The sequence below is a fragment of the Salarias fasciatus genome, chromosome 5 (assembly GCF_902148845.1).
Source record: "Salarias fasciatus chromosome 5, fSalaFa1.1, whole genome shotgun sequence".
Lineage (NCBI taxonomy): Eukaryota > Metazoa > Chordata > Actinopteri > Blenniiformes > Blenniidae > Salarias > Salarias fasciatus.
Genome location: NC_043749.1, coordinates 1,020,905 through 1,040,493, shown reverse-complemented (window position 1 = coordinate 1,040,493; position 19,589 = coordinate 1,020,905). Strand labels below are relative to the sequence as shown.

Below are 19,589 nucleotides of genomic sequence, written 5' to 3'. Positions count from 1 at the left end.
AAAGTGATGCCAGTCTGCAGCTTTCTCGCTGCTACCAAAATAAAAATATGCCTCATGTTTCCAGTGGGCTTTTCTTTGTTTCTAGTTGTCTTTAACGTATTCTTTTCAGCCTTGCTGTATTTTTAGGGGACTTTACTGTGTTTCTAATCAGCTTCAGTATTTTCCAGTGTTCTTTACTGTGGTGGTAGAATAACGTCCCCAAGGTCACTGCATTGAAACAACACAGTGTACCTGAAGGAAGGAATGGAGAACATTTGAAACTAGGTTTAGTCTGAAAAGTCATTTACACTGACACGTGCCAGAATCTACAGTACCAAGGAAGGTTTCAAAGTGGCTCGTATCAGCTTTTCTGCTGGCATCAGCATTAATAATGTAACAAATAAGGAGTAGTTTAGGATGGAATTTCATGTGGCTGTCAAGGATTCTCTAACATATGTTTAGTAGGCTTGCATCTTACAGATATGAAGAATACCAGATGACTAAAAGCATCATCGATGAACCACAATAGCCTTCAATCACCCATTTCCTGGACACCCATGTTGGGTGTTACAGTTTGAGCCATCCTCAACAGAAGGCCATGACCAACGCAATACTTTCTGATTTGATTATCGGTTGCAACTTGCCCCTGCCGACTGTGGAAAACAAGCGCTCTCAACACTTTATGACTGTACTTGGCAGTAAGTAAGGAGACCTCAGCTCACTTCTGCACTCAAGCACATCGTTCAAGGATGCTATTTTCCTAATCTGATATAATTTATTGCAACAATAATACTTTTTTTTTTTTTTTTTTTTTAAATCTGACACACTTGATTGATTGGATTTCTGCAGATTGCCAGAACTGATCGTGCAACATGCAGCACAGCAGCCTGTGCCTGCGGTTGATGAAGAACAGCAAGAGGAGCTTGGACAAGGAGAAGGGCTGTTTGCAGCATACCATAAAAGGCAGAAGAAGGATATGGGGAGTCTGGGGACCAATCCAGCACTACAGCTATCTATCTATCTGGACATAGCCGAAGGACAGAATGCCCTCTTGTTCTGTGCAGTAAACATGAAAACTCTTCCTGCACTGTTCCAAGTGGCCACCAGAGTCTTAGCAGTGCCTGCATCCAGTGAATTCAGTAGTATGCGAGATTTCAGAGGTTTGTGTGCGAGTTCAAAATTAACTCTGTCCGATCAATGGAAAGGAGTGGCACAGTACACCACTGAAAGAAAACATGTAGCAGGTTACCTGGGATTGAGCTGAGTTCCATGGTCACTGCTCCCTCTGCCAGGCGCACTCAAAAAACGGATTTAAAAAAAAAATATTCACTGGCAAAATTCTGTTGTTGACTCCACATTTAGCAAGCTGGTATCATAATATCGGCTTTACTTAGATTCCAAAATGTATGTGATAAAATGTGGTAGTGTAACAAATTAATTGCATCTAGTTATTTATTCATCGGATCTTTTTACACAAGCAAAAGTAATTTTAATGCTAAGCAAGTTTTAACTGTTAAGTCATCGACTCTTTCACTGTTATTGAACTTTTTGAGTGAAGAAATGACGCTTTAAAATATTCATTTCCATTATAACGGGTGAATTCGATGGGATTCCTATCCAAATAAGGTAAATAGTGAAGGAATTGTAACACATGGCCACTTCTGACAGATTGACACTTTGATGGCTCAAAAAGTGTAAAAATGACCTTTGCTGGCGATGATGGCCTGAAGCCGTTAACTGCCTGTGGACATTCTGAAAGCCAGTGTTTCATTTTTCAGTACAAGACGACAAAATGACCACAAGGGTCGACAAAGTCAAAGAAAGACAAAACAACTGAACACACTGCAAACTACAATATCATAATACCTTATTTTATTATTCAACTGAAAAGTATCACTTTTCAATGCATAAATTATATAATAAATGTCATTCTGCATATTTATTTTCCATTTTCCTTATGTCTGTATTCTGTGTATGTTTCGCTGTGTTCAGATTTAACTCTTCCCTTGGAAAGTCTTTCCTCAGGAGAGGTAACTTATCTGCTGGTCAGATAGGTTTGAGAGAAAGCGTTTTGAACCCCCTGAGTGAGTCTTGGGATCCTTCTCTGATCCGTCTCTGTAAGCTGACGCCTCATTGTGTCGTCCCTCCTCAGACTCTGTTGTTTCTCAGTGTTCTGCTCCTGAACTCGACCTCTTCACGCTCTCCTCAGTGAGAGGCTGGAGTTGTGTTTCTTGCTCTCCGTTACTGAAAGGAGGGTGTGGTGGAAAGTGTATCATCTCCACTTTTCAATAAGGATATAATTTGAAGCGCAGCACATTGTAAGAGGCTGTGATGAAGACACACACTCAGGTTACATGTTTTTCCATCACTGTGGTACATTATGAAATAAGAAACTAAGAGAATCTGTCATGCATGCATATTAAAGCCAATACATTTTGACAATTCTGTGGTTTATTTGTGGCAGATCCATTCACCATAAGTGAGGACAGGTGCTGCAGAGAAAGAAAATAAATAATGCAGCTGATTATTCTGAGTGCAAGATGGCCACAGGGTTCTTAGAGGAGTGTTTGCGGTGTGGCCTTCCTCCTGAACTTTAGCTAACTTCATTTGTATGCTGCCTTCTGCCAATCTAAAACATGAATTGTTTATGTTGAAACAACCCAAAAATAACTATAATGTAGTGGAGAGTTCTGCAACACCAAACCTGCAGCCTCCTCCACATCAATCTTGCAATACCACTTTGTACCACCAGATGGTGCAGTGAGTCCCTTCATGCCATTAATTCAGAAACAGAAGAAACAGCTGCAGACAAATTCAATAAAGCTCAGAGAAGCAAATAACAGGAAACAGTGACTCACTATTACCACCCAGTGGGTGAAAACTGTATTACATGATATTTAATGTACCTAAAAATCTGCATATTGAGTCGTGCGTTGATGGAAACTATTGTTCCAGCAATTGGGGGGTTTACCAGGTGAGACTTCTGAGCAGTCCTGAGTTAATTTAACTGCTGGTTGAATACGTACCTCTCTGCAAAGACAGAATTAACTGATTTTGCCACTTCTCTTGCAATGCTCTTTAATTGTTTGAATATTTTATATTTCATCGTTTCATGTATTTACTGTTTGTCTTTTCATATTGTTATGCACTGTTGTCATTGTCAGCTGTTTGCTAATGTAAAATAGTTTCATTGTTTCTGAAACGTGCTTTAAAGATACAGTATATGCAATTAAAGATAATGCAAAGTCACTGTCATCCATAGCAAGTTAACGAGCCAGAATCCAAGAAGCCATTGTCAAATAGCTATGATTTCCTCACGGGACTGATCCTTTTCATTCACAATGCACCCAAACAATACGCAACAGGATACTTACCAGAGAAGGTGGATTTCATCCACCTCCAGCTTCCCCAGGCACAGTCCAGACACAGTCCCTTTAAAGACTGACCCTGGTTCTCATTTCAGAGCACGCTATTGTCCTAAAATATACAAAAAGCTCAGACCTCACAGTTTTACAGTGATTAACGTTCCTTTTTCTCTGATAACGTGGGCAGTTCAGAGGCAGACGCTGAAGCGATTAACTGATGCGACCCGTCTCTCTGCAGCAGGTAAGAAGCCGAATTAGACTGAACGGGTCATGAATTACACAGAAACAGTGAGAACTGCATTCAGTACTGATCATGCAGAGTGTGAATTATTCCATAGAAGAAAAGAAAAAAAATGATAATATTGAAATATTTCACCTGAGCTTGAGCGTCGAGCAAACAGCATGAAGACAAACACATTCTTTTCTTCCTCAGGTGGAAGTGACGGTGCTTTAGTTGTGGGACCAGATCATTGCAGCTGCCTGTCAATGTTCTCAATCCACTTGGTGCAGTTTCCACATCACGTGTGGTTTGGTTTCTGCAATGTGGAGGCTGTAAAGTCTCATCTGTTCCAAACCCACAAACTCATGTTTGATGATTGAATTTGGCAGATTTGATCATCACTATTAAACCAACCCTGCTCATTCCAGATGTGCTCTCGTAACAACTTCATGAGGCAACGTGGATTTGAAATCCAGCACAATTCCTGCTTTTATTCCTCAATGATTCTTGATTTCCAACAGGCATTAATCTTTAGAGGCATGGATGCTGATAACACAAAAGTCAATGTGTTCCTGTGTAAATCTAGAGACAGGTTGTGTTTATCCTGGACTCAGTTACACAAAACAATGTTTTGTTTTGTTTTTTATCAATCTATCATGAGTTTTAAAATGATAAAGTGGACAGAATACATGTACATTCCTGATAAGCTGAAGGTCATAGAAAAGTTAATTGTTTTATCAGTTATTTCTACCCCCATACCAGTTAATAACAGGCCAGAATTGCATAATTATGAACCCTGGTAAGTTCTGGAAGTTAAAGACTAACCCTGGAAAACAACCTATGACTATTTTAAGCTTGCAGATTAAAGCACAACTTTAAAAATGATTAATGGTATGTTGTGTGTGAGACAAATTTTCCAGAAATCTAATGACGTGATCTGGAATAATCGCTACAAAAAAGGAACTGCACATATATATTTGTGCTGCTCTCCGTCAGTGTAAATACTCGGTGTGTTTCCACAGATGGCTTTGAAAAGCCTAAATATTTAATATAAGACCGGTTTCTATGAATGTTGTCCTTTCTTATGATTTTTATTTGTTTGTTTCCCAGGTGGTGCACAAGCAGGATGCATCAGCGCACTCTGCTAACCCTGGTTTTGCCGGCTTTCACAGGTAAAACCATGGCATTTTATTGAAGAGGTCCAGCGGTGACATCTGAAATGAAACTTTTAAATTGTGGCCACAGATGAGTCGTCTCATAAGGGAGGTTGTTAGTTCGATTCCTGTCTCTGCATGTCGAAGTGTCTTTGGCCAAGACACTGAACCCCAAATTGCCCCCAATGGATGGACTGAGCGCCTTGCATGGCAGCCGCCTCCACGGGTGTGTGTGAATGGGTGAATGTGATAATGCAGTATAAAGTGCTTTGGGCTCTGTCAATGCAGTGGAAAGCGCTATATACATGTAGTCCATTTACCATTTTATTTTTAGTGTCTTGCTGCCTCAAATTAACATTTCATGGCCTCAAAATAGCATTTTGTGGCCTCAGATTACTGTTTCATGTCCATAAATTAATATTTATTGGTCTCCAATAAGTATTTAGTGTCTGTAAATTAATGATTTTTGTCTTCAATACAGGATTTCATGGCCAAAGATTCATATTTCATGTCTCGAATTAGTATTTTGTGGGAACATCTTTGTGACTGGACTTCCACACTTTTTGCAGCGCTCCATCAGGACAGTGCCAGATGTGAGGAACCTGCTTTGAAATTCAATCTGCTCACTCAGGTCTAAGGTAGATCTTGGGAAATCAAACTGGGCAAGGTGAAGAATAATATCCCAGGAAGCGGCCGGTGAGCGCGACACAGGCAGCAGATCGTATATCAGCTGAGAACCAGCAGGAATGAATAGATCTGCACGTCTTTGCTGGGAGAAACAAAGAATCCAACGATCAGATATACAGAAACTTAATAATGTGCCGGTTCTAACAAATGGCTGAAAAAAAAAATCTGCAGTGTTTGAAATAATATCACTATAATGCCTATAATCACTTTGGCAGTAATAGGATAACTAAAAGGATAACCTTTCTGGAACAAATACAGCAGTGCTAAAATTTTAAATGTCAGGACATGTTTAGACGACAAAAGTTGTGCAAATAAGAACCGGTAACACAAATATTTTAATTCATCGACACAGAAAGAGCGCTGTTATTTTAAGGCACAGAGACATTAATGTTATCTACCTAAGTGTTTGCACAACAATGTTTTCATGTGAAAACAAAAAGCTCGTGCTGTGTTTTGTTTATCCAGTTCCATGATGGCGATCAGCCCGTGAAAATCTAAATGTTTGAAAACTGACCAAAGGTAGAACTTTTCGAGAATGCTCCGACTTCAACTCCGTGGAAAAAGGAGAAAACACGGCTTTTTTTCTGACTGTTCCTGCACTTGCTTTTTTCATGTTTGTGGCTGATATTGTTTGGATGCAAATGAGTGTGGTTTCATGACTAAAGCAACCAACAGCACCCACTAGTGGCCCAACATGAAATGTATCCAGTTCTCAGTGGTTCTACTGTTCTCAAGCTAACAGACGTCATTTTCAAAATGTTGGTTTTTCAAACACGAAATGTCTCTTAGGACAAAATGCTTTTATTTTCTCTGTCAGCGTTCTCATGTAAAAGGGGGCCTCAGTGAAAGAAGGCTGTTTAGAGCTTCTCAACATTAGCAGGACTGATGCAACAAATGTTTTTTCTCATGAAAGAATTCTTGTTTTAGTTGAGTTTTTTCAACACAAGTTCGGATCAGGAAGGTTGTCATATAAGTTTGAACAATCTGCTGGAGGAATCTGTGTCTTTGGTTTCTTATCAGGAAAGAGCGTTGAATATTGAGATGATCAGTATTGCTAACTTTGACTCCATTATGTTACCAACTTCATTTGTCAATTTTATGTCGTGTTTTTGCAGTTTTTCGGATGATATGTGGTCAAGCGGTGGATTATGAAGTGAGGCTGGCTGAGTCTGGCAACAGATGCTCTGGCAGAGTGGAGATCTTCTACAATGGCGTGTGGGGAACCGTGTGTGACGACCTCTGGGATATGAACGACGCCGAGGTGGTCTGCAGACAGCTTGGTTGTGGCAATGCTACATCAGCAATGCCAAACGCACAATACGGATGGGGCTTCGGACCGATCTGGCTGGATGATATCCAGTGTTTGGGAAGTGAGGCATCATTAATGGATTGTCCACATCAAGGTTTGGGAGTGCACAACTGCTTCCATGGGGAGGATGCAAGTGTAGAGTGTGAAGGTACCTGTTCAACAGCTTTTTTTTCCCAGTACTGAAACAACACAAGGTTTTCATCTTCTAGCATCAAAGTTGACAAAAGCTTTGGTCTTGAATTAGGTGATGGAGGTAACGTCTCGCCTGCTCCCTCACTGAACTCCTCAGTGAGGCTGGTCGGCTCAGACAGCAGATGCTCCGGGAGAGTGGAGGTCCAAATCAACGGCCAGTGGGGCACCGTGTGCGACGACCTCTGGGATCTCGGGGATGCTCAGGTGGTCTGTCAGCAACTTGGCTGCGGCAATGCGACCTCGTCTCTGCGTGGTGCAGCGTTTGGTCAGGGCACGGGACCGATCTGGTTCGATGATGTGGAGTGTTTTGGAAACGAGTCGTCAATAATGGACTGTAGACACTCCGGAGTGGGATCCCACAACTGTGGCCACAGAGAGGATGCAAGTGTCACCTGCGAAGGTACCTTCTTAAAGCAACCTCTCCATTAAAATATTAGTTGAATAGACCCTTACTAAAAGTTTTAATTTATGTTTTTGCACAGAAATAAGAATGCTGGTGTTGAATGAAATGCACCAAAAGTCATTTTAAAGAAAAATTAAAATAATTCAGTTGTGATGAAGGTTCGTGAACTATTTTGTTGATATTAAGGTGAAACTGGCAACAACTCAACCGTTTCATCTTCATCGGAGAGTTGGGAAGCGAGGCTGGTCGGCTCCGACAGCAGATGCTCCGGGAGAGTGGAGGTCTACCTCAATGGCCAGTGGGGGACGGTGTGCGATGACTCCTGGGACCTGAACGATGCTCAGGTGGTCTGTCAACAACTTGGTTGTGGCAATGCCAGCCTTTCGGCACAAGGTGGGAGGTTCGGTGAAGGCAGAGGACCAATCTGGCTGGACAACGTCCAGTGTTACGGGAACGAGTCGTCACTTACAGAGTGCAGACATTCAGGAGTCGGATTCCACAACTGTGGTCATGAAGAGGATGCTGGTGTCATCTGTGAAGGTACATTACTTACATTTACTAGGGATAAGAGCTGAATATCTTAAATAATTGTCCTAGTTTTTAGGATTAGCAATTAAACCACTGAATTTTTTTTAGTCTGGTTTGTTTACTTTGAGAACGCTTAGAAGCATCTCTTAAAATAATGTATATATTGGCGTTCAATTTCACATGCATTTTCTTTGACTTGAAGGTGATACTGTCAACAGCCGACCAACTCGAACATCACTGAGTTTATCATTGAGGTTGAGATTTGGATCCAATCAATGTTCCGGTAGATTGGAGGTCTTCTACCTGGGCGGATGGAGGGCAGTGTGTAGCAGTGACTGGGACATGAATGATGCTCAGGTCTTATGCCGACAACTTGGGTGTGACGGTGTTCTTTTTACCACAAACTCTGCCTGGCTCAGTCAAGGCAGCAGCTCAGTCTCAGTGAACAATGTCCATTGTTCAGGAAACGAGTCGTCAATAGCAGAATGTGTCATATCAGGATTTGGATTCAACAGCTGTACAAATGCGATAAACGTCACCTGTGAAGGTACCTTTCTAATATACAGTAAATTTTTAAGAAAGGCCATGACAGTTTGACTTTTCTTGACAAATTAAATGATGAATCTGTTTTTACAAACTTAAATAATGAGCTAATATGCCAATGACATAAGAAACAATAACTTAATGAACAACCTTAGGTGGCTGAGAAGATATGACATAAAGATGAAGGAATACCGAAGAAATGTTTCTATAACTGTGAAATTTCATTAAACTTTTTGTTTTGTATTAAGGACACATTGACATCACAACACCAAGTTCACATACACTTTTCTTTGACTTGAAGGTATTTTTGCCGTCAACCAAACTAGCCAACCTTCACTGAGTTCACCGGTGAGGCTGAGACTGGAACCCGGCCGATGCTTTGGTGGATTGGAGGTCTTCTACCACGGCCTATGGAGGGCAGTGTGTAGCAATGACTGGGACATGGATGACGCTCAGGTCGTGTGCCGCCAACTTGGGTGCGACGGGGTGCTTTATACCACAAAGTTTGCCTGGCTCAGACAAGGCAGCAGATCCATCTCAGTGAACAATGTCCAGTGTTCAGGAAATGAGTCGTCAATAGCAGAATGTGTCATATCAGGATTTGGATTCAACAGCTGTACAAATGTGATAAACGTCACATGTGAAGGTACCTTTCTAATATACAGTTAAATACCAAATAGAGACCATGATAGTTCTTTAAAATTGAACAACAGAAGAATTCTTTTTTTCAATTTTTAATGAGCTAATATGCTGATGATACAAGAAACAAAAAGTGTGTTACATAAAGATGAAGCAATACTGAAGCAATGTCTCTTTTAGTATAAAGTCTCACTAAACTCTCTGTTTGGTATCCATCAGATTTTTTCACAACTACTCAAACTCGACCAACACCAGCGATGTCTCGAGTGAGGCTGGCCGGCTCTCTGGACAGATGTGCTGGCAGAGTGGAGGTCTTCGTCAACGGCCAGTGGGGGACTCTGTGTGACAACTCCTGGGACGTGAGCGATGCTGACGTGGTCTGTCAACAACTCGGTTGTGGCAATGCCAACCTGACGCTACATGATGCTGCATTTGGTGAGGGCAGAGGTCCGGTCTGGTTTGATGAAGTCCAATGTTACGGAAACGAGTCGTCACTAACAGAGTGCAGGTACTCGGGAGTTGGATATCACAACTGCAGTCATGAAGACGATGCCAGCGTCATCTGTGACGGTAGTTTTATCCCTGTCCAATAAAATTCAGATGTTGCAGTTCGTCATGAATATCTACTGAAACCTTCCTTCATATTAGGTTTTTCAAGAGATATTCAACTCACCACAGCGATCACTCAAGTGAGGCTGGTCAACTCAAGCAGCAGGTGCTCTGGTAGGGTGGAGGTCTTAGTCAACGGCCAGTGGGGGACGGTATGTGACGACTCCTGGGATATTATCGATGCTCACGTTGTCTGTAGGCAGCTTGGTTGTGGCAACGCAACCTCGTCACCAGTCGAAGCATCATTCGGCTTTGGAGTCGGACCGATCTGGCTTGATGAAGTCGAATGTTCAGGAGGCGAGTCGTCGCTAGCAGACTGCTCACACTCAGGAGTTGAAAACCATGACTGTGACCACTGGGAGGACGCCGGTGTCATCTGCGAAGGTATCGCTTTGTTGGAGATACATACTGAATGTTGTGTACATGATGGTTTCACTCTGCTAAAATCATTGTCGCACAAAATTACAATTCTCAAACATCCATTCAGGAATATGAGATGGCCTGGACAGCGTAAACATTACAAACAAAATGTCTTCATCAGTTTTCAGAATAAAGTCCTTGCCATTTCTAATTTATTCACAGGAGGTTGCACTTTTCAGACATAACCACCCAATTTACACAGCCATGTTTTCAAGTGAACACATAAAACTTTCAGTGTATTGTGAGTTTTCCTTTACATGATAAAACTGCTCAGATTCACCAAAAAAGCAACTATTAATAATAATTTATAGCAATTTATTTTCTCATCTCAAACAGCTGAACTAAAATGCTTCCTCCTTGTGGGTTCACCCAAAAGGTGCGCCCTCTAGCCGAACACACACACACACACACACACACACACACACACACACACACACACACACACTGCAATGGTCAAACAAACCTAATTGCACAATGTCTAAACCTTTTAACATATGAAACTCCCTTTTTTAACTTAAAATACACAATGCATGAACTTAAATCTTCTTAAACTTACTCATAAGAAATGGCGGTTACATAGAGTGAAGAGTCACCTTAATAGCAGTCCAAGTTGGTCTTGTCCACATGGATGTTCACATTCTTGCCTTTATTCAAGTTAATGTTCTATTGTTTTCTACAGGCATGTGTGTGTAGTTTCATTACAAATTCAACCAACAGTCCCCATTGTGGCCCTTCCTGTTTCTACATTGTTTTCAGCATTTCTACCATGTAAACTGACAACTTTTTAAAACGTTGTTGTGTAAGCCGCTGTCGGCCGGTGAAAAGTAATTATGCCATATTCAACATAATGATCAAGCTAAATAAGAGAGTCTCTCCCCTGAAGCAAATCAAGATATATAAAATGATATTCAAGAATGGTCCATCAGAGTGATCAAAGGCATTCTGAAAGTAACATGAAATATTGCAAATGGACATTTTTACACAGACATAAGACTGTTAGTGTTGAATGATCTCTGTGTCCAGTCTGTACAGATAAAGAGAAATAATACTTCGTCAGTTGTGATGAAGGTTCATGAAATATTTTCTTTATATCAAGGTGAAATTGGTCACTACCCAACTTTTTCATCTTCACCGTCATCAACAACAAGTCCTCCTGTGAGGCTGGTCGGCTCAGGGCACAGATGCTCTGGCAGGGTGGAGGTCTTCCTCAACGGCCAGTGGGGGACAGTGTGTGACGACAGCTGGGACGAGCTCGATGCTGCCGTGGTCTGCCGACAAGTTGGATGCGGTTTTCCAAGCTCATCTAGTTCCGGTGCATTCTTCGGTGAGGGCAGAGGCCCAATCTGGTTGGACGATGTCCAGTGTTCTGGAATGGAGTCGTCACTAACACAGTGCAGACACCGAGGAGTTGGATTCCACAACTGTGGTCATTCGGAGGATGTAGGTGTCATCTGTGAAGGTACTATCTGTTCAAACCCTAAAATTCAAATCAAAATTTAAATTTATCTTTGGTCAAGGTCTATTAAAGGTGCTGTGGGCAGGGTTTTGCTAGTCAATGCTAATTTTTCTGTGTTTTCTTTGGATTAAATGTTAGAGTATCCATTGATAATCCTTTAGGACTGTAGCATAATTGCACTACCGTGAGGGCGCAGCGTTTCCATCTGTCTCTGTTCTGAGCTGAAAAGGATTCTCGACAGCTCCAGGTATCTTTGACCAATCAGAAGAGCCCCGAGGCTCTAACCGTGATTGGTCGAGGGGCGTTCGTCGCACGTTCTTGTGGGAGGGGCTTAACTTGCGTAAGGGCGTGATGTCAGAGAAAACAGGACAGGATTGGCTGTGCTGGGTTTCAAATCGCCATCTTAGATGGGTCAAATCGCCCCTACTTAGGTAACCCTAAGCAAGATAGCGGAGATGCGGAATCCTGCCTACAGCACCTTTAATGCCACAGTTTTTGTGGTAATATGTGATAATGTTTTAGATCGCCTCTCACTGTTTTCTGTTTATTTTGTTAAATTTAGATGACACTGACTCACACAGCCTGGGAGATCGACAAGTCAGGGTGATGGACTCGGGCAACAACTGCTCCGGTGTGATAGAGGTCTTCTATAATGGCGTTTGGAGGATGGTGTGTGACACGGTGTGGGACATGAATGATGCTCAGGTGGTGTGTCGACAGCTGGGATGTGGCCGGGCTCTGGCTGCGGAAGACTACAGCATGATTGGCCCACTCATAACACCGGTCATCGCGTATGACATCCAGTGTTTAGGAAGCGAGTCGAACATCGGCGAATGTCCACATTCAGAGCCGCATGGATATATTTCCTGTAATGTTGCAAGCGTCGTGTGCGAAGGTAAAGGTCTCACTCTTATCTCACAGTGAGTTTTGAATTTCATTAACACTTTACTTATGTTTATTGTCCCATTTCCCCCTCCCTCTTTAGATAATCAACCCATCGTCCAGACTTCTCACTTGTCTTGCAGCAGATATACGTTACAAGTGGGCGTGCCATTGGTCAGCCTGTTGTCAGCCGGTTTGAATATCTCCTCTGGACACCTGGCTGACCCGTCCTGTCGTTATGGCACCATTTCCTTTTTCACCCTGTGGTACAGGGTGTCACGGGGGTCTTACAGATGTGGAACCATCCAGATGGTGAAAACAAACATTTTGAAGATTGCAGTTCATTTTTGCTCAAGAATTGTTGTTTTTCTAGCACTAAACGTAACGTGACAGTAATCCGTGTACATCTGGGAGAAGATAGTGCCTGTCGTATACAGTAATACAGCTATAAAGCATTGAAGCATACTTCACATCAAGTCTTCCTCACTCCTCTTTAAGCTACAGTGAAACTATGTGTTTGGTTTAGGGATGCACCCATACCACTTAGGACAAGTACAAGTGTGAGTACTCACCTTTCGAGTACTGATACAAGTACTTATTAAATGCCCTAAAGTGTAGCTTATGCTCAAACAACAGGAGAAGGCTATGCATTTCCGTGAACCAACTCCACAGAGCCTCTGGGTCGATGCCATTTTGGCAGAACACAATTTACAGTCTGTCTGAACTTCTGTCATCATTAATATCAAAGATGCATGAACTTGTGTAACGCTTGCTGGGTTGTATTGTGGAGCTTTCACGTGTGAGTAGGACTACTCCATGCAGTATCGGACCTAATACCCAATACTGGTATTGGTATCGGAGCATCGGTGACTATTCATAACAGGAATCATGTGAAGGTCAGGTGTCTGCCAGAAGAGTAAACGTGTTGGAGGATGATTGTGCCTTTTAACCCTGGTCTGTGTGAATCAGTGCCAGAAGATGAATGGATGATTTGGGTACTCAACTAAACATCCCACATTAATCCTGTTTTCCAGATGAACGACACCCACGTCATTAACTTCAACTCGTTGTATTTTTACCCGCCAAACGCCACCTCATCGACTCAACCTGTGGTTGTTCCTTTCTACTGCGCCTATCCGTTAGAAGCATCTGCCGATCTGATTGTCGCCATGCCACAAACACTGTGAGTCCTCCTTCAGTTCATCACTACTGGACAGCCACATTTTTTTTAACTCTTTATTTAGTTTTGTTTATACTGATACAACAGGAACAAAAATAAACAAATAACATAAAGTAGTACAAAAGGGGTCATACAAGTTCTCAGTCAGTTGAGTGAGCACTATCTTTGTTTTTGAAGTTGTCCATTTCCTCCATTTTTGTGCGAAGTTACCTGCTTTGATTCACAGATGAAAAGTCATTTTCTCCATTGCATAGATCTCCTCCATAATGGCCGTCCAGTGCCTTGTTTGTGGGGCATCACTTTTTAACCAGTTTCTAGTGATGGCCTTCTTATAGGCAACAATCATTATTTGGAATAGATACCTGTCTTCTTTCTTTATAACTCCTTCTGGGATCAACCCCCCATGGACTAAATCACCCAACTATCTCCTCGCACTTTAAGAGATTGTGCCTCATGTAGCATGATCACCACTCTGTTACACTGTTATTTATTACTCTTGCATCTTGTGGATGCGCTTATGCAAATTATACTTGCCCTTGTATTTTTTCTGTTGTTACCAAATGCCTGTGTTGTTTTCTGTTTTGTCCCTGATGTTTTTCCTCAGTTTTCTTGTCCTTGACATTTTAATCGAGGTGAATTGTAGCTTTATATGAGCTCCCATGTAATTTCGTTGTACCCCCCCCCCCCCCATGCAATGACAATAAAATCTATTCTATTCTATTCTATTCTATTCTATTCTATTCTATTCTATTCTATTCTATTCTATATAGAACTCGTGGGTCCCTGGGAACCTTATATCTTAAGATGTCCTCCAGAAGTCCAATACTGTCATTCCAGAAAGGTTGCAATTTGGCACATGACCAGAAAATATGACTGCGATTGGCATTATAGTGTCCACACTGTCTCCAACATTTTTGTTGAAATCCAGTCTGTTTGCTTTTAATTATTGGCGTGATAAAGAATCGTGTCAGATTTTTCCAGCCAAATTCTCTCCAGCGTTTCGAGCTTGTAGAACTGTGTTGTGTATTACATATTAAATGCCAATCACACTCTGAAATTTCTGGACAGCCACATTTTAAATACATTTCTCATCAAATTTTCTGATTTGCAGGCCAGAGGGTGTTTCAGGTCTCGGTCCCAAACCCTCAGCCTACATGAATCTTTACCGTGACAGCTTCTTCTCTGAGGGATACCCCTTTGGCATGGTCACGCTCCCGCCAGGCTCGTCCTTATATGTCAAGGTGTCGGTGAATCAGAGGGGAACGGACTGGGCAGTGGTTTTGGAGGACTGCTACGTCACTCACACCCATCGGCACGACGGCCCGGTGCACTACTATCTCATTCGTAACAAGTAGGAGTTTGTTCCCTTCCACACGGCTGCTCCTTCCACACACACACACACATACTGACTGATGTAGCGCTGTGTGACTGTCTGTTCCCAGGTGTCCTGTGGACTCCAGCCGTGTGTCGCTGAGGCCGAGCCGCGTGACGGGCAGCGCTTATTTTACTGCCAGGCCCTTTCCTACCTTGGACAGTAACCCATACATCTTCCTGCACTGCAGAGTGATGCTGTGCGACAACAACGTCAATACCTGCAATCCAGTGAGTCGTTTATTCCCATAGGGTAACATCCAACATCAACAGTGTGACCGAGGTGGTTTTGTTTTCGCTAAAACAGACCTTTTTAAAAATTAAATAAATAAATAAATAAAAATAATTTCACATTTGGTTTTGTTTTTTGACAAGCTTGAAAACCCCTCTTTCTTTAAAGTGGGTTTATCCAATTCAGGGGTGTCAATCATTAGACCACTATACCAGAACCAGCCAACAATCCACCAAGCGATGTCCAAGAACCACCACCAATTTCGATCAAAAAAAAGGATTTCAAATAACAGTGGCAAGCACAACACAACACTGACAGCCAAGCCGAGATATTAGAGTTACTTTCAGGAAAGCTTGCAAACTAGCATTAGCCTCAAAGTCATACTGAGTTTGTAAAAAAATAAGTTTTGGAGCCATTTCACTGTATTTTCAGTCATTATAATTGGTTTTATGTTGAGATTGTAGTCATTGTCAGTTGTAATTCTTTGGTTTTTGTGAGAATATAAACTTTTTCATTACACATACTTTGCGCACAAACAAACAAAATATTTAAAGTTTAAATTTAAAAGCTATTATGGCATTATTTTACTGACAAAACACATAATATGAAATTGGACTGCGACTATTGAAGTGTTTGACACCCTTGATTTAATAGCTGGACAGGTGATGTTCAAACAGACAATTTTAAAGGTTTTCCTCCATATTGGCCCTCTTACTTTCACTTTTTGTGATCTTTCCCTGAATTTTGCTTCCTTTGTCATCACAGTGTTTTAACAGAACCATTATTTAGGACACATTTTGATCCAATACTGACACCTGAAGCAATCTCAAGAGATGCATATGATAAGCCCTATTCCACATAGCATATTTCACCTGTAATTTTCTTAAATAAATTCTAAGAGAAACATCTGAGATGTTTCTAAATATTCTGTTGACCTTTCACCCCACAGTCTTGCCGGTTTCGGGTCCGTCGCTCTGCTCCCAGCGGAGCTCAGCTCGTTCCTCTCACCATTGGACCAATCACTTGTGAGTATTAAACTTCGATACCGAAGCCTGAGAGCTGCCGCTGCTGTGAAGCCTGAAACATGTTCCCGGTGTGATTTTCAGGGGAGAAATGAGCCGTTGACTGAGACGACCAGAGAAACCAACACGAGCACACATGCATGATATGTAGGACTTGATAATCAGCTCTCATCTTAGTCACCCATGCGCAGGCTGACTCTGCTTCGGCTTGTTCTTCTTTGCATGGGTCCATTTAACTGCACTTTCCTGTCATAAAAAAAACAATCACACAGTTTGCAATATGCATCAATAAAATGATCCCAAAAAACATGGCGTTTGTTGGTTGTCTGTGATGGCCTTAGAGTGGGTTTAACAGCTTCAGCACTTTGTAGAGTCCAGGAAAGAGCAGAGTGCTCCCCCATGTGGACAGACGGGTGTACAGCATCCCTCAGTCTCAGTATGAACTTATGTACCAATACTAATAATGGTTTGAGCCATTCTAAATGTTACTTTTAAAAATAAAATAAAAAGTAGAACTCATTTACTTACATTTTTGCATTTTCAGTTGCAGAAAGGTTTTGAGTTTACACGGTGATGTTCAGAAAATGATGATCATTGACTGAAACTGACTTCTGTGACTCCCGCACTGAGACTGTTATTCATCTGTTCTGAAAATGCAGTATTATGGAATTTGTTATGTTTTTATCCTAGATAATATCTTGCTGCAAAATATACTTTTTGGCTTTGAGTTGAAAAAGAACTCTATGTCATTATTCTCATTGTCTTTCTTGTAAAGTTTGATATCCACAAATTTAAACTTGCTAAAGAAAAATAAAGAAATATAAATAATAATTAAAAAAAATAATAATAATAATCTTTAATAACTTTTTGATGATCAGAAAAGCATTTACAAGCATTACAGCATCTAATTTAACCATTGTCATTCATGTCAACTGTAACCACACTAAATATCATATTAAGAAATCTGACATTGTATCAAAGATATCCAAACAGCAAATACAAACGTCATAAACAGCATAAAGATAAAACAGAGGTACCATTCTTCAGAAGCTGAGCATGGACATTAAAATAAGAAGAGTTTGGACATTTGGTAGCTGCATGGTGGTTTGGGTAGTTTTCCAGTTTTCCACTGTTATGAAGGAGTTCTGTAATTCATTCATGAAAGAATGTGTATTTCTCCTCCACCTACAGCAGTGAATCTGGTCAAAAGCATTATAATATTCATAACACTAGTTGAAACAGAGTTTAGCTTATCCATGGAATACACAATGTGTGATACAGTATATTAAAAGGGGGAATTTTGATTTTTGTATTAATCCAACTATAGATGTCCGTCCAAAAATCTTGTGAGACGCTAAAGCAAATGGTAAATAGTGTCAGTATCTTGACTGTAAAAACTACGAGTCCACATCAAATTTAAACCTTCTGTCAAGAAATTGTCCCACAGGGTAGATATTATATATTATTTTGAAAAGATTATCCTTTATTTTTGGAGAAATTGCCTCTTTAACAAATGAAGACTAAGCCTTAATTCTTATTGAATGATTATGTGAACCATCTAATTTCCAGAAAGAAGTCCTTTTTTAGTCTAGGTAGATTACTTTTCTCAAAACTTCATGAATCCAACCTGTTAAAAATGAATCTAATGTGACTGTGAATATTCCTCCCGTTCATGATATCATCAGCTGTGTCCTCTCAGCCAACATGGGCCAGAACCTGATAATCACTGTGTAGTCAGGTGATTCCGTTATTTAGCTGTAATACATCTGTGGGTTTAGGAATTAATGTGATTATTAGTAGTTTCATTGACTTGTAAAGATTACCGGCAGAAACACACTCTAAAAAGACTTTCTGTAGCAAAAACTGTAAAATTCAGTCGTCCATCCGTCTTTTCTGAGGGATCTTCTCAAGGATATCTTTAAAATAGCTTTATCCATTTCATCATTCAGATCAGTTTTACTAATAGAGCCATTAATATTTTCAGAAACACTCTACAGAAAGGTTTAGAGTAGAGACACTATAGCTTAGAGTAGGAACTTTGAATATTAAATAATTTAATGTATTTCACCTTAACTTTCTAAAACTACTTAAACTTGGGGGGACAGAAGGAGAGCAGAATGAGCTCAGACTGTTTTTTAAAGTTGAAAAAGGAAAGACTATTTAAAGCAATGAAAGCAGGGAAAAATACCCATAGGCAATACAGTATGAGAAAAAAATATTTAAAATATAAATGTTTTTACACACAAATCGATTGTAAAGGGAAAATACTTGATGTTGGAAGCATGAACACTTCTGTGTGTTTAACTTTAGCAGTCAGCTTGGTTTCACCAAAAATCTTTAAATACTTTTCAATATATCCCTCCATGTTGAACGCATTTTCTAGAAGCAAACTGTTGCGATTGTAACTCATGACACCACCTTGTGGTGTGAAGAGTTATTACACAACAAACTATCCTGATTAATGCTGGATTTAACAGATTAACTCAACAGATTCCCATCGTTTCCCCACATGCTCTTCAATGTTTCTAAAAAGAGACAACGCACAAACTGCTCCCTCAATTTAAGCATTCAAAGACGTTATTCTGAGAAGAGCGAAGTCGATCAGATGAGCAGACAGAACATGCTGACTGTGGGAATGTGAATGTGGGAAAATGAGATGAAGAAAGTCCCCATTTTCCACCAATCCCAGGCGACCTGAACCCGACGCTGCCTTCAGGGACTGTAGGACACGGCTATTTCTGACTGGAGATATCCGATGGTGCATGAAAAGGCCAGGATTTAAAAATTCTAGCAATCAAATAAAAATTGCACGGTGATTTCAAAGTGAAACGTTCCTATTAATAAGTGTGAAATAAAAGGCTTCTCATGAATGAAAAGAATGTTCTGAAAGAATGAACACATTCTCGTATACTGAGCAGAGCACGATCCACTGTTGGAATAAATTACATACAAATACAACACAATAATGCTTTTTTGAATGAAAATAATGGATGAGTCTTTGCTTGTAAAGCATCTTTCTTACAACAAAGCAACACAAAGTGCTTTACAGCATTTAAAAAGAGGAAAAACAATTCAAAGTAAACCCACCCCTCCCACCCACAATATATACATATATTCATACACCACACAAACAGGCACACAAACACACTCACACACTATATGGCAATGAGCATTATATAAATAAAGCTGAATTGAATTGAATGGTGAGTTGTGTTATACATATTACAATGTCATATTAACTTAGATGAACATGCACAATGTGAAATAATGATCACATTTACATTAAAGGCTTGGAAATTAAATCAAATATGATTCAGTTTTATTGTGATTTGTAAATAACAAACAATCCTGCTTCGAAACTGATACATTGTTGCAAGTCTTCAATCAGGAAAGTTCCA

The 19,589-nt window shown here is 40.7% G+C and overlaps 1 protein-coding gene across 1 annotated transcript; it reads left to right on the top strand.

Annotated features, from left to right (window-relative positions):
• Positions 1-6,528: 6,528 nt before the first annotated feature.
• Positions 6,529-16,286, top strand: LOC115387929 (deleted in malignant brain tumors 1 protein-like). The gene is made up of 9 exons (XM_030090835.1): positions 6,529-6,862; positions 6,959-7,306; positions 7,496-7,849; positions 9,239-9,454; positions 12,067-12,295; positions 14,678-14,917; positions 15,009-15,168; positions 16,119-16,194; positions 16,276-16,286. The coding sequence occupies exons 1-9, from the start codon at positions 6,529-6,531 to the stop codon at positions 16,284-16,286; spliced, it is 1,968 nt and encodes a 655-aa protein (XP_029946695.1).
• Positions 16,287-19,589: the final 3,303 nt, after the last annotated feature.

Excerpts from the sequence above, each read along its gene's own strand:
- LOC115387929 (XM_030090835.1), top strand. The coding sequence starts at position 6,529 with ATGATATGTGGTCAAGCGGTGGATTATGAAGTGAGGCTGGCTGAGTCT. Across the intron at positions 7,850-9,238 it reads TGCTGGTGTCATCTGTGAAG|ATTTTTTCACAACTACTCAA; the intron begins GTACATTACTTA and ends GGTATCCATCAG. Across the intron at positions 15,169-16,118 it reads ACGTCAATACCTGCAATCCA|TCTTGCCGGTTTCGGGTCCG; the intron begins GTGAGTCGTTTA and ends TTCACCCCACAG.